The sequence below is a fragment of the Oreochromis niloticus genome, linkage group LG16 (assembly GCF_001858045.2).
Source record: "Oreochromis niloticus isolate F11D_XX linkage group LG16, O_niloticus_UMD_NMBU, whole genome shotgun sequence".
NCBI lineage: Eukaryota > Metazoa > Chordata > Actinopteri > Cichliformes > Cichlidae > Oreochromis > Oreochromis niloticus.
Genome location: NC_031987.2, coordinates 4,349,512 through 4,375,386, shown reverse-complemented (window position 1 = coordinate 4,375,386; position 25,875 = coordinate 4,349,512). Strand labels below are relative to the sequence as shown.

Genomic DNA, 25,875 nt, shown 5'->3' with positions numbered 1-25,875 from the left:
TGTTTGTTTGTTTGTGTTCTACTCTTTTTTTCAGTTGTATTCTTTTTCTCTTGTTTGTGTCAGTTCACATTTTGTTCATAGTTGTTTTTGGCAATGCTGATTAATTGTGGCATTTTCACTATGCATGTTTCATATTTTCATTACTCACTTGTAAACATCTACTCTTACCAGTATCAGTTTATAAGAGAAAATATATTGAGCAGAATTAAATTCAGTGTATTGGTGTGGCCCTCCACAACAGTCCCAGTTTCACTTAAGCTAGACATCAAGATTGAGCTGGAAAGGATGTGCAGCAGGTTATGGTGTAAGGGCAGAGATGGTAATGTACTAATATGCGAAGAGAGTGTGTTGATAAGATGAAAGGAACTTTAAGGAAGAAAAGGAGAGAGAGGGGAGGACAGATGGAGTACAGTTAGTGAATTAGGAAGTGCAGAGGATTGGTAAGGAGGAAGTGAGGGCAGCTGTGAAGAGGATGGAGAATGGAAAGACAGCTGGTCTGGATGCCGTTATGGGAATGTCTGGGAGAGAGGGTTTTCATCCAGCCAGCTGTACAGCATCTCGTTAACATTTCATTGCCTTTCTTCAGTAGTAAGGAACTGAGCTTTGACTGATTAAATAATGTTTATTAATACACCTGTTTTACAGACATATAGTCACAAAGTTCTGTACATTCAAATAAATTAAAATGAGGAAGAATCACAATAAAAATAAATCAGAAGATTAAAACAAAACACTGTTAACAATAATACAAAGGCAAGTTCAAAAAGAATAAAATAAAAGTGACAATAAATCAGTTAACATAAATAACAATAAAAATCAGCTGTCCTCAGCCGTCTACCCCTCTCCTGGTCTTCAGTCGCTAACAAGGAACAGTTAATAAATTCAGAGTCTGTGATTGAAGGAGTAAAAACAAGCTTAGATAAATAGACCTTGTTCACTTAGTGATCTCTGTGCAAGAATGTGAATTTCACAATGAATTGTAAAATCTACTGAGAGCCAATGGAAAGTATGACATAAGGGTGACGTGAGCTCCCAAAGTAAAACACATCAGCAGTCTGACTGCACCGTTTTGTAAAGCTTGGACGTGAAAAAGAGATGATTTAACTAAGCCGGTAAAAAGGACATTATGTTATGCATGAATCACTTTCTCCAGTTCAGCTGAGGAGACTATAGACCTAAATGAAAGAAACAGAAATGTCAAATAGATTTTATATAAAAGTTAAAGCCTAAAGCGGAAACAAATACTATACCAAAATTATGAATGTTGGACGAGCAAAAGGAAGCAATTACTTGACTGATTTTTCAGTGTAGTTCAGGAGGAGCTACAATCATGGCCTCAGTCTTGTTGAAATTCAAAACAAATCAATTGTTGGGATAGACATTGAACTAGGGTGGATAGCCTCTCGAGCTGGTAAGGCTTAAAAGACACAAACAGCTGAATGTCAGCATAAATAAATAAGAAATGGAAAGGTTGAATGATGGCAGCTAAAGGAAGGATTTAGGCAATATAGTAGAAAATAGTAAGAGACCCAGGAACCTTGTGGAACCTCACAGGTTAGAGAAGCAATGTTAGAGTTGCTTACTTAAACAGAGAAAGTCCTGTCTGAAAAATCAGAGGAAAACAAGTCTAACACTGAGCCAGAGATACCAGCCGAAATCTCAAGCCTATTAAGTAACATACCATAGTCAACGGTATGAAGGGCTGTATTGAGATCAAGTAAAATGAGTACAGAACAATTTCCTGAATCAAATACCATTAGAAGCTCATTATAGTCCCTCAATCTCAGGGAAGTGCTGCTTTGGAAAATCAAACTGGAACAGGTCAGAAATCTGTTTCTTGCATAAAAGGGATCTGAATTGACTCCCCACAACTTTTTCTAATAATCTCCTGATAGAGTAAATGGCATTTTTGAAACAATTCCCAACAGAACTGGCATCAAGATTAGATTTTTTAAAGTAACAAAACTGGCTCGGGATGCTTAAAACAGGGAATGCCACAACCTTACTTCAACGAGTTGTTAACAGTAGTCAGAAACGAAGAACTAATACTTGTAAAAGTCCCAAACAGGAAAGAGGTAAAATCTCTAATAAGTATGAAGAGGGTTTCATCTAGCCCATTACTGTAACTGAGCCATTAAGCATAACTGGAAAGAATGACGTAAAGGACTCAGCTCACTAAGGGCCGTCACATGCTGAGGAACATAAGGAGAACTTGGATCTTACAGTAACCCTGTCACCTTATTTACAAAATGATTGAGAAATACATTATAGTCATCCTAGGATTATTCTTGTCACAATTAGATTGAGATTGCTGAAATAAAAAGATCCAGTCCCTTTCACTGCTTCATTATAATAGTGGAGGGGATCTTTAAAATAAAGAAGAGGATCAAACATTCATCTCTGAAATAACAGTCATCAATTGAACTCCAGATCGTAATACAAACACGTTGTTAATACTTAGCATAAGCTATGTCCAAAGTGCATTTTTGCGAGGATAGTGGGACCAGATACATGTTGAACAAAGAGCACATGACACTAACTTAGTGGTACTGTCTGATCAACCATCAGCATTAATGGTCAAGTCCTAAACTTACTGCAGTTTGATGGAAACTGTAAAAATATTATTTAGCATTCAAAAACAAGCTGATTTTTGCTTGTATATGTCATCAGTTATAGTTCTGACAAATTGTCTTTTCTTGCATACAAAAAGTGACACAAACTTGTTTTAATCTTATGTTTAAGTGTGTCAGTTTCAAGTAAGACCTCCAGTGTTACTGGACTGGAAGATGAATTTTGTGCCTGTGATCAGAGTGTTCCTTATTTACACATCATCAAAGATTTTTTTTTTCCAAAAGTAGCAGAAAAACTAACTTCCATAAAGGAGTATGAAACTCTTCAAGCATCATGTCTGCAGTTTTCCCTGCAGTGGCTGATGAGGTGATTTTTAAGTTGCAAAGTTTTTCTCAGTTCCACTTGCTAGATGGATTTCTTCAGCCCAAGCAGAGTGAGCTCATACCTTCAGAGAAACAAGTGTGAAATATTCACGTGACTATATCTAAAAACAAATAATCAGCCACACATTGTTTTACATTAGAGTCCATGACTTGCAATCAACAAAGAAACAAAGAAACCAGCACCAGTTTGCATTTGGTGCTGAAAGTGGTTATTTTAGCGAAAACCCCGAAACAATGAAATCTCTTGCCCCTTATAAGATGCTTCATACTGACACTCAGACACTCAACTTAGTGTTCCATTCAGAGTAAATCAACAGAATTTATTCAGTGTCACACAGGTAAAAAACCTGCTGCACAGCTTGATCTTACCATGCTGTGACGCCTTTGACCAGATCCATCTGTGAGAGATCTATTATTACCTGTGGAAAATAACAAAATGTCTTTTACTTATCCTAAATAAGCTGCATTAAATGTAACAACCCACATACAGTGGGATGCAAAAGTTTGGGCAACCTTGTTAATAGTCATTATTTTCCTGTATAAATCGTTGGTTGTTACAATAAAACATGTCAGTTAAATATATCATATAGGAGACACACACAGTGATATTTGAGAAGTGAAATGAAGTTTATTGGATTTACAGAAAGTGTGCAATATTTGTTTAAACAAAATCAGGCAGGTGCATAAATTTGGGCACTGTTGTCATTTTATTGATTCCAAAACCTTTAGAACTAATTATTGGAACTCAAATTGGCTTGGTAAGCTCAGTGACCCCTGACCTACATACACAGGTGAATCCAATAATGAGAAAGAGTATTTAAGGGGGTCAATTGTAAGTTTCCCTCCTCTTTTAATTTTCTCTGAAGAGTAGCAACATGGGGGTCTCAAATCAACTCTCAAATGACCTGAAGACAAAGATAGTTCACCATCATGGTTTAGGGGAAGGATACAGAAAGCTGTCTCAGAGATTTAAGCCGTCTGTTTCCACAGTTAGGAACATATTGAGAAAATGGAAGACCACGGGCTCAGTTCAAGTTAAGGCTCGAAGTCTCAAACCAAGAAAAATCTCGGATAGACAGAAGCGACGAAAGGTGAGAACAGTCAGAGTCAACTCACAGACCAGCACCAAAGACCTACAACATCATCTTGCAGCAGATGGAGTCGCTGTGCATCGTTCTACCATTCGGCGCACTTTACACAAGGAGATGCTGTATGCGAGAGTGATGCAGAGAAAGCTTTTTCTCCGCCCACAGCACAAACAGAGCCGTTTGAGGTTTGCTAAAGCACATTTGGACAAGCCAGCTTCATTCTGGAATAAGGTGCTGTGGACTGATGAAACTAAAATTGAGTTATTTGGGCATAACAAAGGGCGTTATGCATGGAGGAAAAAGAACACAGCATTCCAAGAAAAACACCTGCTACCTACAGTAAATATGGTGGTGGTTCCATCATGCTGTGGGGCTGTGTGGCCAGTGCAGGGACTGGGAATCTTGTCAAAGTTGAGGGACACATGGATTCCACTCAGTATCAGCAGATTCTGGAGACCAACGTCCAGGAATCAGTGACAAAGCTGAAGCTGCGCCGGGGCTGGATCTTTCAACAAGACAACGACCCGAAACACTGCTCAAAATCCACTAAGGCATTCATGCAGAGGAACAAGTACAACGTTCTGGAATGGCCATCTCAGTCCCAGACCTGAATATTATTGAAAATCTGTGGTGTGAGTTAAAGAGAGCTGTCCATGCTTGGAAGCCATCAAACCTGAATGAACTAGAGATGTTTTGTAAAGAGGAATGGTCCAAAATACCTTCAACCACAATCCAGACTCTCATTGGAAGCTACAGGAAGCATTTAGAGGCTGTAATTTCTGCAAAAGGCGGATGTACTAAATATTGATTTCATTTCTTTTTTTGTGGTGCCCAAATTTATGCACCTGCCTGATTTTGTTTAAACAATTATTGCACACTTTCTGTAAATCCAATAAACTTCATTTCACTTCTCAAATATCACTGTGTGTGTCTCCTATATGATATATTTAACTGACATTTTTTATTGTAACAACCAACGATTTATACAGGAAAATAATGACTATTAACAAAGTTGCCCAAACTTTTGCATCCCACTGTATGTATGCATAGATAGAGAGATCACAAATAGATTAAACTGCTTTTTAAAGCCCGTATCAGAAAAAATGAGTTGTTTATACTAGATACTAATTATATTTGTTACAATTTTAATGACACCAATACTGATTATTTCTTAATATTTTAAAAAAAAAAATTAAGATTATTTTTAACAGAAGCAAATATCACTGTAATTACTATAAAAATGTTTATTTACAAATAGGAATATTCCTCAGTGTATAGTTTTATTATTTTTAAGGTATCAATGCCATTTACCCTGACGTAGCATAACATACCGAGCCAATGTCCTTTCTCTCTCTGGAGACCAACATCTTGTTACTTTTCACAGACACATACAACTTCCTAGTTTGTGCTTCCCCGAGTGTCACATCGAACTGAAACCTGTGACAAAAGATGATTGGCAGAAAAGGAAAAGAAAGTAAGACTGTGCACAAACTTTAAAACTCTCAGCTCTTCGTTTTTTAAAAAACAAACAGAATATGTAGAATGAGTTTATTACGCTTACTTTTCTTTGAAAACGGGATTGATCGTCCTCTTCTTGACACCGGTCCTCTTACGATGCTTCAAGCTTTGGTCGGGAAGGAGATTCAGGCGGACGTAAGAGTCTGTGCCGTTCTCACTGCAGGGGAATAAATTCCTGCATAACAAAGGATTTTAAAAGAAAACTGTATATTATTATGTGTAATTTACAATCTCTAATTGTTGCCTTTTTCTCATCGGATTTGTTGAGTTCAGATAATTTAAAACAAAAAATAATGAATATCTTAATATTCTTAAATTAAGCCTGTTTATGACTTATACCAGCTACTGCGAACATATTATATGACATATTTTCAATATCCTGGACCTATGTGTATATATATTATTTCATCATATGGTGCTTATTAGAAAAGGAGTTTAATGTCATCACACTAAAAATGCAAATCATAACTGGTGCTGCTTGATCGCTGTGACATACCTGCAATTGTTAACAAAGACCATGAGTTTGTTTCTCATGGTTGCATATCGTACAGACAGCGCAATCTCTCCAAATGAACCCAGATGATTCCTAATGGCCCTTTAGAGGTAAAAATGAATATATGAATGTCACTTTTTCTTTCTTTCAGTTCTTTTGAAAATGCAGCATCTTAGTTTATTATATCTGTAAAAATATTAAAAGTCAGCGTTAGAGGACAGAAATGGACACACAGAGAACAAAGTCTCACTCTGGATAGGAGGCTCCATCTGACAGGTCGAATCTCGATGAATCGATGACGTTCTCTAGCAGCAGGCTGTGGGAGTCAAACCGACGCAAGTTTATTGATGAAGATGATTGCTTCCTGTTTTCAGGCGCCTGGGAGGAGCCACAGCCTTGAGCCAAATAACCTTCGCTTGGTGACGCTCCCTCCAGGTTCAGAGTAGAGGCAGCAGGGATATTGTTAGAGGAAGCTGTGTAAGAGGAGGGTGGAGCACTGGAGGGATTGGAGACTGAGCTGTACCCTGATTTTCTGGCCTGTTGTTGTTTGACTTGTGGAGGAGGACTGAAGATAGTCTGGGATGGAGGCTCTTCCAAAGTAAGAATCTGTGTGAGATTTACATCAGCGCTGATGAGGAATTGTATTGGCAGTGCTAGTGAATAACACAATGGGGGGGGACAAAAACAACAACAATGATACATAAAACAGGGAAACCTAAGAGATCTTTAGCCTTGCATGCCCACCCTCAGAGTGACCCTCAGTTTGATCTGGCTGTTTGCTCCAGAGCGCTCCAGCATGAAGCGCTGGTCTAGAGTCAGGTTGGAGGTTCTGAGTAGGTGACTGAGGGGCAAGTTGAGAACACCGAGTAGATTCTTCTTCTCAGGCTCTTTCACCTGAACCACATGAACAAAGAAAATATAAAAAACACAGATTAGATTAAACTTATGAAGAGATCAGATGGAACATGGTGTTGCAACATTGGCAACACACTGGAAAAATCAAGGTTTAAATGATTGATTTACAGACACAGAACAAAAACTGTATGAAGAGCATATCTGATTAAAAACTGGAAAAAAGGTGAGAACGTGCTATAACTTTTTTAATTAGGTTATTAAATTAAAGGTTTTAAATGCATTATTTTACAAACAGTACGGAGTAAATGACAAACCTGAACAATGAGCTCCTGTGCACTGACATTATGCACAAAGAAGGTGAAGCCCTCTTCCCAAACTGGATCTTTAGATGCATAGGCAACCTGTGGAAAGAGAACATTAGTTAGGCGAGACGGTCACTGTGATGTGTGGATGTAACTGCAATCTCTGAAGCAGATGAACTGACCAGTGTTTTCAATTTTTACAGTAGAAAAATAATCCAAAAAAGGACATAAACACTTAAAGGTGGAAATCGCGTATTAACAATATCTACCTTGCTTTTCTTAACATCGTCGTCAATGGACATTTCCACAAAGGAGTTGGGACAGGTGGTTCTCTTTGTGAGCTGAAATAAAAGCAAAGTGGGAACATCTGTTCTAGTTTACAACTACTGTTAGCTGAGTCTGTGTTTCTGTGAGCCACTGTCAACATTTAAACCGGAAAAAAAACCCTTGCACATATAAACCTGTGCCAGCCGGGTAAGTGTACATCCATACCATTATTTCATTTCATTAATTGTGGGACATTTTTCCACAATTAGGCTAGGAGTTCTTCAGGTATAGACAAAATGTGTTGTAGTGAGCTTTTATCATTGACCAACAAATCAGTTTATCCTTGAATCCAACCATCCATCTATCTTCTCCCACTTATCCAGTTCAAGGGGGAGGGGCTGGAGCCTATCCCACCTGGCACAGGGCAAGAGCTGGGGTACACCCTGGACAGGTCGCCAGTCTATCGCAGGGCTAACACACAGAGACACACGACCGTTCACACTCACTTTGACACCTATGGCTGTTTTAGAATCACCATTTAACCTAACCCCAGTACCTGCATGACTTTGGACTGTGGGAGGAAGCCAGACAGAACCCACGCAGACATGAGGAGAATCATGCAAAGTCTGCAAAGAAAAACCCTGGCCAGATGGGGGATTCAAACCTGAACCTTCTCTCTGTTTATAATACACATATCATAATGTAATAAATAATTGTGCAGTTGTTTGTTTTATGAACTTCTGTACAATTCTGGTTGAAGAGCTTCTCTCCACTGCCTTGCAATCATACTCTAAGGGCATTTTTGTGTTATTGGTGCTATTTGGATATCAAATAAAATAAATAAATAAATAAATAAATATCTACAAAAATAAGAATAACATTGTTGTGGGGAATGCCACAATAATCACGGAAATCTGATATAATGACAGCCCGTTGCAAAAATACTCCCACACACTTTTCACTGTGTCATTGCATTGTCACACTATGGCCAGCAGAGGGCATTCAGAGGCAATGCTTCTGAAGGCAACAGAACTGAGAAATGTTTAGCAGGTCTCTGTGAAAACATGCCAGTGCCTAAATAACAAGATGATTGGATTCACACATAATAGCATGTAACTATAAAAAGATCTGTGAATATAGAAACCTTGGTAATGTGTCAGTGTGTGTCTGATTTAAAAAGGATTAATTAGTTCTAATTTCCTCAAAAGTTCACGACTATGTTCACTTTCTGCATTTTTCTTTATGCTAGGAAACGTAACCTGAACATTGCTCAGGAGGAAGACCAGCTGTCAGTAACACAGCTACGTAAAATGAGAGGCATGTGCCAGACAAACGGGAAAGGCCAGCTTTCACAGACACAAGAGCACTTGGAGTGATAACAGAAAGCTCCTGATCAAACTGAGACATCAACATTCAAAAGCATTATCAACTCTAGGACACAAAAATGAAAGAAAAGCTAAGTACCAATGAAAGATAACGACTGCCCTTCGTTGAGAGCCCCAAACTCGAATGCAAAGTTGTGATTTGTTTTTCTTTTTTTAGTGCAGCAGAAATTAAATTATAAAATGCATTCCCAGAACTGATGCCAATTTTATCAGTCTTCTGATATCAGATGAAAAAATATCTCCATTATGACCAGTGGGCTGGTTTTAAAAACAATATGTGCAATCACACATAAAGTTACATTTTTGTGTGCTTGCTGCCGAGAAATAAAATATATCACTCTCTGTTATTTTTAATGAGTAAAACAAAGCTTGAATTTTTTTATATACCCATGTCAAATTTTAATTTAAAATAAACACACTTTTACTGTCTTTTACCCCGTTTTTCAGTGGTGCAACACTCAGTTAAATATAAAGCGCGCTAATGCTGTACATTGGTGCCAAATATTCTTATAAAATTAGAAGATAATAAAGTGAAACTACTTTTCTCGAGACTCATGGCCATCTTTTTGTAGAGCAGTCCAAAAATACAGCTGAGCACATTTGCATCACTGACTTACGTCAGTATCTTCTAATACTCTCTATTAGAAGACACTTACTGGTAGATCTGTGGCACTGTTCAGGTACACTGCAAGCACAGCACAGGCAAAGTTGTCCGTGGACTGGAAGAAAGAGTTGGGAGAGAGAATGAACGTGAGTTACATAGCAGCTGGACGCTGAGCTACCTACAGAGGCAGTTAAAAGTTGAATAATAAAATCTTGATGTTAGTGACATCAAAGAAACACTAAGCTGCTGTACCTCCTTCAGCAGGCTGGTGTCACTCTGAAGGGAAAACCACTGGAGCTTAAGATGAACTTCACCATGCAGTGCCCCGTCCACAGGAAACCACTGCATGAGTAAAGGGATGTTCAAAAGGATGAAATACAAATCTAGAACTAGAGGAAATTATAACAAAAGCTCGAACACTACATAAATCCTGCAATGTCCTCTAGCACAGAAATACTGATATTAGTTGTTTACTACTGTTAAAAAAGCTCACCTGATCCATTTGTTTCTCCCTCTTCACTTCTCCAAAATCAAGGTTATATCTAAATTAGACAAGAAATGTACAATAACATCAGAACTCAGACAGATCATTATTTTAATCAGTTTCGTAGCTCAGAAATGCATACCAAAACAATAATCATATCACTACATTTAAAAAGAAAGCAAAACTACACACACTGACATGAGACACGGACTTTCAAATTAACACAGGAAACACGGCAGGCACAGACTGAACTAAACCTACCCTAACACGAGGATTACAATAAGAATAATAATCAGCACAACTAAGGAATCAGAACCTAAACCATAATACAGAATAATACAAAAAACACCAGTAACAGAAAATGCTGGGTCAAACGACCCAGAAACGCGAAAGCTTTGATTAGTCATGTGTGGCCAGTAAAACTAGAAAAGTGCTATACAAATACAAGTAAATGACATATTATGGACAAAAATCAAAAATGTTGAATATTGAGTGATAAAACTGTCTTTAAGTTGGATCTGTTGACATCAGTGACTACAGGAGGCACTACAACGAGAAATCTACTGATGACTGATTGGCAGATGCTGCCTAAAGAATTTGGCCAAAATCCATTTAATCTTCGATTTACCTTCCAAGACAATCATCTTTGTCTGCGCCCTCATCATACAGCTCCAATTCTAGCTCCTGCCCCGGGGCCTCATGGACAATAAACTGCACACACAAAAACAACAACAATGTTTTAATAATTGTCTTTCAAGTATTTTGATTAAATTTTACTGAATGGGATTTCCAAAACACATTATGGGAAAGGTCTTAGCAGGTTACATTAAGAAAACTGGATATAAGATACTGAGCAAAAATGCAAACAAACTCCACAAAATTGTGTTTTCAAGTTTGTCCATGAGAATTAAGTGACACATTTTTTTGTTAAGGAAAAAAAAAGAGTGGCAGAATCAAACAGTAATCCATTACTGAATCAAAGTGTGCATAAGTGCAGTGTGTTTGTGTACCTCATACACTTCATTCCATTTTGGGAGCAAATTCTCTTTGACGGTCTTGCTTTTGAAAAGCGTGCTGCCCATTCTCAGTGTGGCATATCGGTCTGATTTCGCTTTCATTAAATTCATCACGTGTGTGTTCTTAGCTACCAGATCTCTGGCCTCCAACAAGTGGACCCTCACCACCCCCTGAGAAGAAAAAGCACAAGTACTCACGTTAACAGCACAGTGTCAGGTAAACTGAAAGAGCAAAAAACTAGCAATAGTCAAAACAACATTAAACATTTTAATACTTTTTATTTTGATAGGATTCTGTTTTTTAATGTGCAATGCTGCTTACTGTAGCTGCAAGTTATTAGATGAAAATAACTGCAAAAATATTTAACATACACGAGGAAGTGGGAACCTCATCTGGTCCACTTTGACCTTGTCTATGAGGGGAATGCACATGCGGTTGGGCAACACCATGATGGAAGCTATAGCATCCAAGGTCGTCTCCTCAGACAGTGAACTGTAAGGTGAAAGATGTGATGAGAGAGGACAGCAACCAAACAAGTAAACACCGAGTAATAAAATCATTCATTTCAAATATTATTTGAGACCTTAAAGAAGGGATGCTCAAAAGGTTTGGCATACCAGTCCAGTTTATGTGCAGAGTCTGAAAGAAATTTTTATAGTTTTAAACATTACTAACTACAAGGCTCCACTAGTCATAATAAGACTCTGAGAAAGTCTCTGGCCACTTACAGGGCGGCGAATGAAGAAAAAAGTGACTCCTCCCACCAGCGGTGCTTGACCAATAAGAGGCTCTAAAATGACCCTCAGCATCCCCTGGAGCTGGAAGATTCAGAGCGAGTTTTACATGAACAGTAAGCATGTGATATAGACAATGGAGAGAACACAGAAAAATGAGATGCTCACTTTAAGTCCTTTCACACGAGTTGTGATTGCCAGGCTTACATCAGTGCTGATGTCCACATCACCATCATAACTGGAGAGTAAACTGAGCTGGTCAGACATAAATGATGACAAGAGAAAACATCACACTACTTTGTAAACCAAGGTGAAAAAATGTGTTTGACCAACCTTATATTCATGTCTAGAATCACTTCTCTATGTTCCACTTCATGTGTGTATGCTCGTATTCCAGTGATCTTGAGAGGCTGAAAATAACAAAATAATTTAAAAAAAAAAATCACTTGGCCACAATATATTGCCTGTGACGCACTTCCACTGATGAATGTCACTGAATATTGAAGCAGAACAAATAAAAATGGTGCATAAATCAAAACCACACACTTTGTATCCAAAATGGATCTTGGTAAATGTGAATGCTTTGAGCGCAGGATTGGAGGCCCTGATGGATGGCTGGATCTTTTCTCTAAGTAGCTTCTCCATGTACATCCCAATGAATGGCCACGCCTGCTCCAACACCTGAACACATAAAAAAACCCCACACCACTTTAGCGCAACTTGATTCAGCACCTATGAGATCACATAGTACATAGAATTTTACTTGCTCTCTTATATGAGGTGAAAACAAAAAGGTTTAATGTATCAAATGGCTTATTTAACTTTTTAAAATGACAACTTATTTTAATATTTTGTCTTTAGTAAAGACAAAAAGGGGTAGCTACTTGTGTGTTCATCAAAAACCAAAAACACAACTTGTTATAGGAGACTGAGCCCTGAAAATGACACGTATATATTAGTCTAACCTACCAACATATTTATCTGTCGGTGTGGATTTTATCAGCCATGTCAGTATTATCACATATTTGATATAAGGGCGTTGAAATGAATCAATTTGATTGTCAGCTTATCTAGTTTGGACTCCATGAGGGCCTAGAGCCCATTCCTCCAGATTCAAGATTCTCTCTCTGAAAAAGCTGCCCCAGTCATGCTGTGGCAGAGGATGCTCTTGATCATGGCTCTGTAAAAGTTCTTGAGCAACTGGGCGGAGAGTCCTCTTCAGTTTCCTGAGGAAGAAGAGTCTTTGTTGGGCCTTCCTAACCAGAAAGGTGGTGTTCAGTGACCAAGTCAGATCCAAGGTGATGTGGAGGCCTAGGAATTTGATGTTATCCACACCCTCCAGCACCTCCCTTTGATGAGGAGAGATGGGTGCTCTGTTCTCCTGGACCTCCTGTAGTCTACTATGGCCTCTTGCTGATGTTAAGCACCAGATTGTTCAGTAAACACCACTGGAACAGGTGCTGGATCTCCTCTCTGCAGAGGTTCTCATCATTGTTTGTTATTAAGCCCACTAAGGTAGCGTTGTCTGCAAAATTCAGAACCGTGTTTGAGTAGTGGATAGCTGTGGATGTGGATATTCTGTTCACTATTCTCACCACCTGAGACCGGTTGGTGAAAAAGTCCCTGATCCATAGGCACATTGGTGTTGAAAGTCCCAGGTTGTGGAGCTTCACTATCAGCTTGTCTGGGATAATTGTATTAAATGGTGAACTGAAGTCCACGAACACCATCCTCACAAGTCTCAGCTGCAGGTGTGTCAGGACTGTGGCTTTATTAGTGTTAATTCTCTTCAGAGTAGAAGTCACTTGGTAGAGCTGCTAAGCGAGCCTACCGCAGACATGAGCAAGACAGATAAATATGAAGGGATGCCAGCTCGGACGTCACCCAGATCAACAAGGTCCGCGTCAGGTGTTGAGGAACCAGGGGAACCTGATGAGAAGTGGGCCAGTTGTCAGCCACCTCCTGTACATGGATGACATCAAGCTGTATGCCAAGAGTGAACGAGACATCGATTCACTGATCCATACCACCAGGATATACAGCAATGAAATCGGAATGTCGTTCGGACTGGAGAAATGTAGTAGGATGATAACAAGAACAACAACAAAGAGAGGGAAAGTAGTCAGAACTGAGGGGATCGAACTACCAGAAGGAAACATTGCATACATTGAGGACAGTTAGAAGTACTTGGGGATCCCACAGGCAAATAGGAGCCATGAAGAGGCCACTAGGAAAGCTGCAACCATCAAGTACCTGCAGAGGGTCAGGCAATTCCTGAGGAGTCAGCTGAACGGTAAGAACACTTATGCCCTGCCCCTGATCAGGTATCCTGCTGGGATAATAAGTTGGCCAAAGGAGCAGATAGAAGCCACTGACATAAAGACAAGGAAGCTCCTGACCATGCATGGTGGGTTTCACCCCAAGTCTAGCATGCGTGAGTGTCAGCACCACGGTCCAAGATGAGACAAGGAACATCCACGAAGACATCAAGCGTGCTCAGTGAATACCTCAGGCAGCAGAAACCCAAGAAAGAGGAGGAAGATGAGGAACCATCATGGAAGGACAGGCCCGTGTATGGTATGTACCACCGGCAAATAGAGGAGGTGGCTGATATCCAGAAATCCTACCAGTGGCTGGACAAAGCTGGACTGAAAGACAGCACAGAGCCAATAATCATGGCAGCACAAGAACAAGCTCTGAGTACAAGATCCATAGAGGCTGGGGTCTATCACACCAGGCAAGACCCCAGGTGCAGGCTGTGTAAAGATGCACCTAAAACAATCCAGCACATAACAGCAGGGTGCAAGATGCTAGCAGGGAGGGCACACATGGAACGCTATAATCAAGTGGCCGGCATAGTGTACAGAAATATCTGTGTCGAATATGGCCTGGAAGCCCCGAGGTCAAAATGGGAGACGCCTCCTAAGGTGGTGGAGGATGACCGAGCTAAGATCTTGTGGGACTTCCAGAAACAAACAGACAAAATGGTGGTGGCTAACCAACCGGACATAGTGGTGGTAGACAAACAGAAGAAGGCGGCCGTAGTGATCGATGTAACGGTTCCGAATGACAGCAACATCAGGAAGAAGGAACACGAGAAGCTCGAGAAATACCAAGGGCTCAGAGAAGAGCTCGAGAAGATGTGGAGGGTGAAGGTAATCGGAGCACTAGGTGCTGTGATCCCCAAGCTAGGTGAGTGGCTCCAGCAAATCCTGGGAATAACATCGGAGATCTCTGTCCAGAAGAGTCCTAGGAACAGCTAAGATACTGTGCAGGATCCTCAAGCTCCGAGGTCTCTGGTAGAGGACACGTGCTTGAAGGATAGACCGCCTGCAGGGGCGAGCGGGAAATATACCTATTATACTTACCTACTCAAATATCACTGGTAAAGCCTTTTACTCAATAAAAATCATGATTAGGAGCGTGTTGTTTAGCCGGCTAATGACACGAGCTGATCCTCTGTTCAAACTGCCGTTTGCTACTACACTTTTCTCCAATGTCTTGATTAAAATAAAACAAAAATCATAGATCACTGAAACAAATATTTTGCTGGGACTTACATACCTCACATGAGGTATGTTAGGCAAAATAACTTTAATACTGTACCTTGTTAAGCCATTGAACATTCTCTACATCAGTGTATTGCACCTTTTGGGGAAAAAAAACAAAACAAAGTTAAAGATACAAGTGGGTCTGGAATCAGATTTTCAATTAATACTGTCTGTACAACACAGTGAGTATGCAGAATGATGTTGAAGATGTATTGGTGTCATTAAATCTTAATAACAGATCATAAACTTTAAAATAAAATGAAACTCAAAGAAATTACCCTGATATTTCTCATTCAACAACATTTAGGGTATTTTTTAATAAAATGGATACGGAGGATAAGCATGGTATAATTTATTTTAAGTCTTACAAAAACTTACAACTCAACGTACATTTATTAAGACTTCTGTATTTAAATGGAATCGTACATGAAGTCAAACTTGTAATTTAGATTTAAATCCATGAAGTCTGTCATTATCAGCAGAAGCATCTTCTCTGTCTTTCTTAGTCACGTACACACAAACAAGACACAAACTGGAGCCATCAGTAAAATCTAATCTAATAGCACATCTCCTGTACATTTTGAAGTCCTGTGACATAAGAAGCAGCTTATCTTATTTTCTATCACCTCTCCTCTCTTTTTATCCCACAAGTCAGTTAAATACATTTGGTACCAGGTTGTTGAAATGCTCTAAAGAAAAGCAGGATACACAGATCGCCCCAATAAAGATACTCATCAACTGTCTCATTTTGTACACATATTTATTCATTACATACCCAGGACGCCATTTGTAAAGCACTTTTCAGCTCGGTGTTGACCACTTGTATTTCACTGTCCGCTAACTCAATGGCTGATCCAATTCGGGCGTCCTTCCACTGGCGATTTTTCTTCCAGTAAGTGAGCACAAACATGCACAGCAGTACCCAGCTGATACTGAGGCCCAGATAACCTGTCAGGTACACCGGGTAGAAGATGAGCATGGCTCTTCCGCAGTAAATCAGGAAATCAATTAATATTTGAGTGATAGCTGAGGAGCTGAACATTTTCACGCTGATCAATGGACTCTCCCTGGACCTTGCTCCTTGTGCTGGGTTGCTTGGAAGCAACTGTCCGGTGGATGCCATCGGGTCGTACTCCCAGTGAGGACCCGTTGCCAAATGTTCAGCAAACCTATTTTGGATCAATGCCTGAACAAATGAGTTTTCCTGTGTCTTACTTTGGAGTAGAGTAGACAAACCAGTCTACTGCACTCACTCAGCCACCATCGTAATCCTAAAACTTCCGTGTTGAAACTTCTTAAGTGCAGGTAAGCGTACTTGGGGAGGGGAATGTGGAGAATGTGTTCAGCTTAAAAAAAAAAAAGAAAAGAAAAAAAAAAAGAATTGCACTGTAAACATAATTTTGAACAACAACATCATGTGTGACTTTTATAGATGCATTTTAATTTAATAAAAGTTTACATTTCGACATGGTGTGTACCCTGTTGTGCAATTCAGGAGAATCACATGCAAAGTAGTATCTGCTCTGATGGAGTCTGTCCTGCAGATGGAGGCAGAGCGAAAATCAGAGTCTCACTTGAGTAAAGCTCAGTGAATAAGAGCTGTAAATCAGTCTTATTTCAACTTTTATTACATTATTAAATCGAGTAGCTGAACACTATTTCAAGACTTTTGCACTATATTAAAAAAAAACCCTCAAGTCAAATGTCACCCAACTCCCCCAGCTCACTTACGGAGAACCATCAGAGGATATGCTCAAAAATGTGAACACCTGTCTACCAGTATTACTGAAACCACTGAGCTCATATACAGCACTGCCACAGCAATCCCAGACTTGTATATAAAATCAAAAAGCATCTAGAGGAAGGCCCTAATAGAGAAGAAGGCTGGAAGCTGAACTCGGGGAAGCCAGTGTTCTGATTAACCTAATATTTCACTCAATACCTAGCCTGTATTAATTCATTAGCGCTTCATCAGTGTTAAACCAGGAAGGATTTTATAGTTGGTTAACTAAAATACAGCAGGGTGTTATGAAAAAGGTACAAAGAGATATCTGTAACGGAGACTAGAAACTGCCAAACAAAGGCTCACAGATCTGGCCCCAAGGCTGAAGAGATACAGCAGAGAAGCAGAGGCCAAGTTCTTCATCTGGGAGAAAGATGCCTGACACAACAGCAACAAGTGGCTCATGGGCCTATAAGAGCAGCAACCTCCCAGAGCAAGAGCCAGTCAACATCACAAACACAAAGGCAGATTTACAACTCCAGAATGAAAAGCTGTATGATTCAGTTTCAATGCCTCCCTCTAGAGGTTATATATGATACTGCATACAAATTAATAAACTGCAGTAAATATCTTTCAGTCAGAAATGATACTTAGAAACTTAGAGCTTTGTCATTGTGCAGTTTCTTGCACAGTGAAATTGGATAGCTGGACCACAAAGCTGCAAAAGTAAGGAGAGAAAACGATATACAATGAGGGAAAAAAAATAAAATAAAAAGCAATATATATCTATACATATATGTGAGTGAAACTATACACATGGTGTATGCGTAAGAAACAATGAAAAAAACATTGTGGGTCTGTATGCAAGAGCAATTATAAAATATAAATAAATAAGGGTGGAGGGGCTATGGTGATTTAGGGTGGAGATGGTAATTCTACTGAGACCAAAGTACTACACAAGACCGAAAAATATTGCACATACCAAAGATATTGCACATGAGCTTAAAAAAAAATAAATAAAAATATTGCACAGAACATGGAAAGACTGCGATATTGCACATGGATGATCAATAGCAGTGTCAGAGTGGATGTGTTGGACAAGTCTGTACACACTCTTAGTTTGCAGTAAGAGTTCTGACAGCCCACGGGAAGAAGGTGTTCCTTAGTCTGTTTTTGCACTTGATGGATCTGTACCTTTTTCCAGAGGGCGGGATGTTGAAGAGGTGGTGGTTAGAACGCAGGTGGTCCTGTATACTTGCCCTGGCTCCGGTGAGACATCTTGAGCTGGCAATTAAGTCCAGGGAGGGGAGTGGACAGCAGATCCCCTTCTCTGCATACAAACCTTAATTTTTCAAGCACTTATATATCAAAGCTTCCGTACCATGAATAATATGAAAGAGCTGTGTACAATACTGTTTGAGTGATTTTTTTTTTTTTTTTTTTTTTAAAGGCACTTCAGTTTCGGCCTGCTGAGTCATTGTTCAGGTAGTGTTCATCATCAGCGATGATTAAAACCTCGTGTAAGATGGTTTAGAAGGGGCATGCTGTATCAGAAGAAGGGGAATTTCACCCCCAGGAAATATATATTTAAGAAAAATAGATAAAAGGAATAAAAAGAGGCCGCACAGATTCAAGGATGCACACCGAGGCAGGTTGGCTCCAATATCAATACAGTTTTATTTATGGTTAAAATAAATAAAATATTAGAAAGCAAAATGTAGCGTCGTTGTTGACAGTGCCATAAATTAAATTAAAACAATCATGGAACTTGGACTTACCAGCAGCCGCGGACCTAAAAGAAAATCACACAAAAAGAAAATCACTACAGCCGGCACCCAGTGCTGTACAAAGGAAAGTAAAAAAAAAAAAAAAAAACGACCCACCACCTGAGGTCCCAGGGCCACTGGCACGTTCTCCGTTCACTGAAATAAAACACAGAGCAATACGTTAAAAGAATAAAAGGACACTGAGCGTCAGGCTCGCTACATATCATAAAAACTAAAACTTCAATCTTTAATAGCTTTAATAAAAGAAATCACACATGCGCGCCCCCCCCAAACTGGAAGGCTTGCACCCCACGAGTCAACTACAACTCGCGCTGGCGATAATTGTCCAGGCCTCGATCACAAGCCAAAAAGTGATTGTCTGCCAGAAACTGATTGCCGTCCGCGGGAGCGTGCACAGCTGCTTAAAGCTGCAGCGCCCGGATTACTTGTGTTGCCAGCCACTTCCGTGCAATTGATATAACGTGGGGAAAAAACCCCCCAAAGACATTTATGCCTTTGTTATTAGGCAAAGGTATGCATTTATGGAACTTTAACGTTTATTATAACCGAATTATGACGCTTGTCAGAAGTTTGCTTTCATTGTGTAGCGCTGTCACGAATGACTACACGCATCACGATGGAATAATTAATGTGTTTAGCATCTCTACTCTCGTAGTTCATATTTGTTATAAGACTGTCGAATAGTAGTTAAAACAATAAAGACCTATTGTGCCAGTATCACCATGACTCTTTCTTGTTTGTTCAGAATAACGACTGAGAACATGGAATTTTAGCGCTACCAAAAGGTGATTGTGGCTTATAACTTGTCACTGAAACAATATTTCTGCTTCAAACTTGTTGGATATATTCCAGAATGGTTACATGTAGGGATGGGTATTGATAAGATTTTAACGATTCCGATTCCATTTTCGATTCTGTTTAACGATTCAATTCTTGATCGATTCTCTTATCGAGTCTTGTTTTTAAAAAGGAGAACACTAAGGTCGATTAGCTTAGAACTGTTTTATATCTTCTCTTTCAACAAGATAGAAATTTAGGAGTAACATGGCCTTACAAACCCAACAGTGAGATCTTAAGATCCACAGCCTACGGCTCTTCAGTGGGGTGTCACAGGGTCCCCGGGGAAAATTGTAAACGTAAAATAATAAAATAAATATTGTTCTGTAGCAATAACAAAGTATAACATAAATTATTCTGTAGCAATTACACAAGAATATCCAGTAATGTCCCTGCCTACAATTAAACACATTCACTTACCATCTGCTGTGGCAAATGGCTGCAAGGTTTTGACCACAAACTAGTCACTGCTCGGTGACATTCGGGCCTGAAAAGAGACGCTACCGGTAGACTGCAGCGACAACTGCCAGCGAGCGCCAGCCAGACTCTGTCTGTCTCATCACGGTCACCTAAATGCACAATGACAGGTTTTGTAGTAAAGCAGATCGCGCTAACATAATATGCACTGTTAGTTGATTATTTACCTGCCGCATTAACGGGAGATGACGTGCAAACGTTACCGCTGCTGCTGCTGGGTTGAGATTCACGAGTCCGGAGCGGAATTAAAGACATTCATTTAAGTTCATCGCGTGTTTTGTGAGCAAATGCTTTTGCATATTCGTAGTGTTTCCTCCCTTAATGAAATATCTACTTTGCAAGTACTGCAAGTTGCCCTGTTGTCATCCGTTCTGGTAAAGTATAACCAAACTTTTGAGCGTTTGAGCCGCTTAGGCGCCGTGTTTCCTGCCAGGTACGCTCCGCAACGTGGTGACATCATTCGGGCGACTGGAATCGATAAAGGAATCGTTTGCAAAATTGGCAAACGATTCCAAGGAATTGAAACAGTGGGAACCGGTTCTCAACAAGAACCGGTTTTCGATACACATCCCTAGTTACATGTGATATATTGTATCCCCAAAACTCTCCAAGAACTGCTGAATAACTTTTAAAGGAACAATAATACCCATAATATGCCATTTTCGACCTGCCAAAAAGTGATTGCCGCCTATATCTTGTCACTGAAACAATATTTCTGCTTCAAACTTGTTGGATATCATCCAAAAGGATCATATGTGACACATCATATCCCAAACAGTCTCTAAGAAATGCGGAATAACTGAATAAAGTTCAGCTTTGATTGCAATTTGTTTGTAGGATTATTCAATTATTTTGTGTTTCCTAACATGTTAGCATAGTTACTGTATGCAAAGAATTAATATATATGTTGTTCCATTGTTTACTGGTGTTGAGCTTCCGCTATACCCCCTGTTTCTGGTCTATTTGTTAGTTTATTTTAACTGGTGGTTTCTTCTTTGATTGGATGTAATTGTTATTCGTTTTTGGTTTTCGTTTCAATTAATAAGTGCTGTATTGGAATGACATTTTTATTACCGTTTGTTTTCTCTTTTGTATTACTTGGTGTTCCTAATGTGTTTAAGCAGATCTCCTCCCACCTGTTTCCATTTGGCCATTATCCTTTTTTTGTATTATTTTTGAATTACAACATTTTTGAAATTTGACGTTTTATGCACAGGTTGAAAATGACATATTATCGGTTCTTTTAAAAGTTATTCAGCAGGTCTAAGGGGATGTTTGGGCTCCTGTGTGTCACATTTAACCCTTCTTGATGATACCCAACAAGTTTGAAGCAGAAATATTGTTTCAGTGACAGGTTATAGGCGGCAATCACTTTTTGGCAGGTTGGAAATTACATATTATCAGTTTTATTGTTCCCTTAATGGTTATTCAGCAGTTCTAAGGGACTATTTGAGATATAATATGTCACATATGACCCTTCAGAATGAGATGCAGCAAGTTTGAAGCAAAAATAGTATTTCAGTGACAAGATATAGGCGGCAATCACTTTTTGGCAGGCTGAAAATGGCATATTATCAATGTTAATGTTCCTTTAAAGGTTATTCCGCATTTTTTAGAGACTGTTTGGGATATGATGTGTCACATATGATCCTTTTGGATGATATCCAACAGGTTTGAAGCAGAAATATTGTTTCAGTAACAAGTTATAGGCCACAATCACCTTTTGGTAGCGCTAAAATTCCATGTTCTCAGTCGTTATTCTGAACAAAGAAAGAGTCATGGTGATACTGGCACAATAGGTCTTTATTGTTTTAACTACTATTCGACAGTCTTATAACAAATATGAACTACGAGAGTAGAGATGCTACACACAATTATTCCATCGTGATGCGTGTAGTCATTCGTGACAGCGCTACACAATGAAAGCAAACTTCTGACAAGCGTCATAATTCGGTTATAATAAACGTTAAAGTTCCATAAATGCATACCTTTGCCTAATAACAAAGGCATAAATGTCTTTGGGGGTTTCCCCCCCACCGTTATAACAATTGCACGGAAGTAGCTGGCAACGCAAGTAATCCGGGCGCTGCAGCTTTAAGCAGCTGTGCGCGCTCCCGCGGACGGCAATCAGTTTCTGACAGACAATCACTTTTTAGCACAACACCGTCATATGATTTACTCGCTTGCTGATCAATCCGTCGCGGTGTGCCAGCATTTACTGCTGCTTTGCGCCAAACGCACGGGAGGAATGATCCAGGAAAACACCGGCTTAACTTCATACGGGCTGACGCCACCCTGCAATCAATATGCAGGTGAGTTCCCAATTAACCCAGTTACGCAGCCAAGAGAGCGAGCGCAGGAGAGAGCGAGGGCGGTAGAGCGAGCGAGCGAGAGAGAGAGAAAAAAAGAAAGGCGAGTAGCCCATCCGGCTACACTAGGTAACCAATTAACTCGCCCTAAAGCCTTTGAACAAGAGGACCCACGCGCATGTACGCTTCAACTGCTTTTCCTCTTCGGTGTTATGTTTAAGCAAACAGGATCATTTACTAACAAATCACCTAAACAGGAAGGCCTGTTTAGATTAGCAAGCAGACTCTGTATATGTGGTGGTACTGCCCCCTAGCGACACTTACCTAGAGTATAGTCAGCCTTGAAAAATAATACTCTATCACTCATAAAAGCATATGGAAATCGCAATCAGTGTGAGGAATATAATAAGCAATAAAATGGCAATGCAGTGGTCCCTCGCTATAATGCAGTTCACTTTTCGGTGCAATTTTGCACGTTTTCTGACCCTATGCGACCCATATCCGATCATGGTATGACAGTGTGAACGGCACAAATCCGATATTTTCAAATCCGATCTGGGTCACTTTCGTATGTGGTACTGAATCCGATACATATCCGATGTTTTAGAAAGCGACTGCTGTTTGAACGGTCATGTCGCATTAAATCCGTCTTTTACGTCACTGACACAAGACAGACGCCAATTATCAGCGCCGGAGAAGACATCGCGAACGCTTCCTGGCCATCCAGTGTAGATGTCAGTGAAACTGTTGGGAAGACAACGTTGGAGAAACGTGAACATTTTATTTGTGCATTTTATTTCTGCAGATTCTGACAGAAATCTGCAACTATCCTTTGAAGCACCGCCTCTCTAAAACAGCAATAAGGATAATTATTAGGTTATCTACATTATTATGTAAATAACTTAAAGCAAAAATTGGGAAACGTAAAGTCTTTATATTAAGGGCCATCAGTCACAATATTGTTTGCTCTGGGTCTAAACAGAGCGCGTTGTGTGTGACATCTTTTGCGCATGTGGGCCGCTTTGAGCGTTCACACTAGAGCGTGCTTGCTGTCGCATTTTATTTGTAGTGTGAACAAGCAGACAAAAAAAATCGGATTTGATAAAAAAACAAAAAAAAAACAAAAAAAAAAAAATCGGAATTGAGCAATAAGACCTGCAGTGTGAACGTAGCCTTAGTCGGCCTTAAACACACCATTTATTTTCATGGAAGAAGACAAAAACAGGATTACAAATACAATTTTAAAATACCCCTATACAATAAAAATAACGTTCTCAATACGCTTCAAACCCTGCCAGCAAAAATAAATATACACTACCCAAACGAATACTACAATGTTTCCCATACGCTAATTCCAGTGTTGGGGAGTAACGGAATACATGTACCGCCGTTACGTATTCAGAATACAAAATATGAGTAACTGTATTCCGTTACAGTTACCGTTTAAAAAGGTGGTATTCAGAATACAGTTACTTTGTTGAAATAAATGGAATACACGGCGGTACTTTCCTGTTTCATATTATCGCGGGTCAGGATTATTTGGGTTTGTTTGACAGCTACGTTCTGTTGTTCCAGGCGGCAGCGTTACGGTTGCCATGGTTACAGGGTGACGCGCTCTCTCTCTGCGTGTTTCCTGGGTGAGAGAGCGCTTTTTTGTTGTTGTTGTTGTTGTGCTAAGCTAAAAGGCAGAATGCTACAGGCATAGCTCTAAAGCATGTAGCCTGATGGGCAGTGTAGTCCGTGCTGCAGGGAGAATGGACTGCCATACACGTTATGTGTCTGTGAGCGAGGGAGGGAGAGAAAGGAAAAGTCCGAGCTGTCACGGAGCAAAAACGGGAGCTGGAAGCATGTAAATATAATAATAACCACTGCAGCCAAGAAGAGTGCCTGACGAGCCCATTTGTAAGTAAGCTATTAAGACTCGACTGCACACTGTGTTCGTGTTTTCCTCCGGAAAAAATAAGTTCCGTTGGAGCAGCCTTTCAACGCCTCTCTCTGTCTCCCGCAAGCAAAGTTGACCCAGACAACAAAGTAAAGCTAGTTTTCGGCTACCAGCCCGACACGGAACCCACCGTATTAGCCAGAGGTCCCTTTACTACGTTTCGTACTACGTACCTTCAGTAACAGTAATAAATCACAGCAATAGGACATTCATGTAGTTGTAAACAGCATGATAATATATTAAGTATTCCAAAGTATTCAGAATACGTTACTCTCATTGAGTAACGTAACGGAATACGTTACAGAATACATTTTGGGGCATGTATTCAGTATTCTGTAGTGGAATACATTTTAAAAGTAACCTTCCCAACACTGGCTAATTCTCCTGTCACAGACCTGTCTCCTCTTGACGGCGCGTCACCGCACAGTACAGCGACACTCCACACCTGAACACGGCCTCCCTCGTAGCACCGCCCTGAAACAAACAGACACGGGCCAGCAACGTTGTCAACAGCACTTCTCAACGTTGTCGGCACAGCCGCTGCGACCCTCCCCTGGCAAAGCTGCTCCAGTGGGAAAGCGATACTCACGGATGCAGGCAGAGGCACACCCCTTTGGCAAGCCATTAGTGCCAAAAATCGCCTGCCATAACGTACGCTGGCTTGCACGCGTTTCTTTTCCTCCTGCTCACTTTTCGTGCGTCTCTGCGCTCATCATCCCCTTTAACAGGTCAGTTTGGTGGCTGATAGGCCGCCTCGGGGAACACCCCCACCTCCACAGGTGCCTACTATTGTCCGCCTAGTCCACAGTAGATTGAAAGAATATTGTGCAACAACACTAAAACATACAATATAAATATCACAATAAAACCATGTAAATAAAATCAATACTCTATGTACCAATACACAGTATGATCCAAAACAACATAAAAACACAAATTTCCACTGTGTGACATAAACAAGAGAGAAAAGTGTGAAAATGTTTGTGCCTGTCTGAGAAACGTGCATAAACTATGTAGTGATGGGTTTTACAGAGAAAATCAGACAAACCAACAACAGATAAGGGACGACAGAGGACAAAATACACAAGAGGGTAACGAGGAAATGAGGAACAGGAGGGAACACAGCTGGGACTAATCACACACATGAGACAGGGAGAAAGTGAATCAGAACAGACTAACGCAGGACTGTCAAAGTAAAACAAGAAACTCACAAACATGGAAACTAGGGCGACCAGGCATAACACAAGGAATTCAGGGAGGCACAGTAACAAAATCTAAAGCCTACAAATCACAAAATACAAAAGCTAACTTAGGGAGCTACAAATACAAAAGACTAAACCATGAGAACCACAAAACAGAGAATATTAATGATCAACACAAAAACACTGGGTCACCAGACCCAAGATCATGACACTCTTACAATCTTTATTTTTGGATATGCATATTATCTACCATCACGCAAAATTTGAAAAGGATATCTTGGAAAGCTCTGGACGCTAGACTGCTAATAAACAGACTAACAAACCTGACTGATTACATACTCCCTGC

At 40.0% G+C, this 25,875-nt stretch overlaps 1 protein-coding gene across 1 annotated transcript; it reads right to left on the bottom strand.

The window, feature by feature from the left end:
- Nucleotides 1-602: 602 nt before the first annotated feature.
- LOC100706007 (extended synaptotagmin-3) lies at nt 603-25,617 on the bottom strand. The gene is made up of 24 exons (XM_025903888.1): nt 24,723-25,617; nt 18,859-18,897; nt 16,028-18,767; nt 15,308-15,349; nt 12,248-12,382; nt 12,035-12,111; nt 11,870-11,939; nt 11,696-11,785; nt 11,551-11,606; nt 11,339-11,459; nt 10,961-11,137; nt 10,579-10,661; nt 9,960-10,008; nt 9,719-9,808; nt 9,519-9,581; nt 7,480-7,551; nt 7,223-7,309; nt 6,798-6,947; nt 6,304-6,659; nt 6,057-6,155; nt 5,604-5,735; nt 5,374-5,479; nt 3,324-3,373; nt 603-3,016 (listed from the first exon to the last, which is right to left on the bottom strand). Exons 3-24 carry the CDS (start codon nt 16,373-16,375, stop codon nt 2,977-2,979), a joined length of 2,493 nt encoding a protein of 830 aa, XP_025759673.1. The 5' UTR covers nt 16,376-18,767; nt 18,859-18,897; nt 24,723-25,617; the 3' UTR covers nt 603-2,976.
- Between the last annotated feature and the right edge of the window lie 258 nt (nt 25,618-25,875).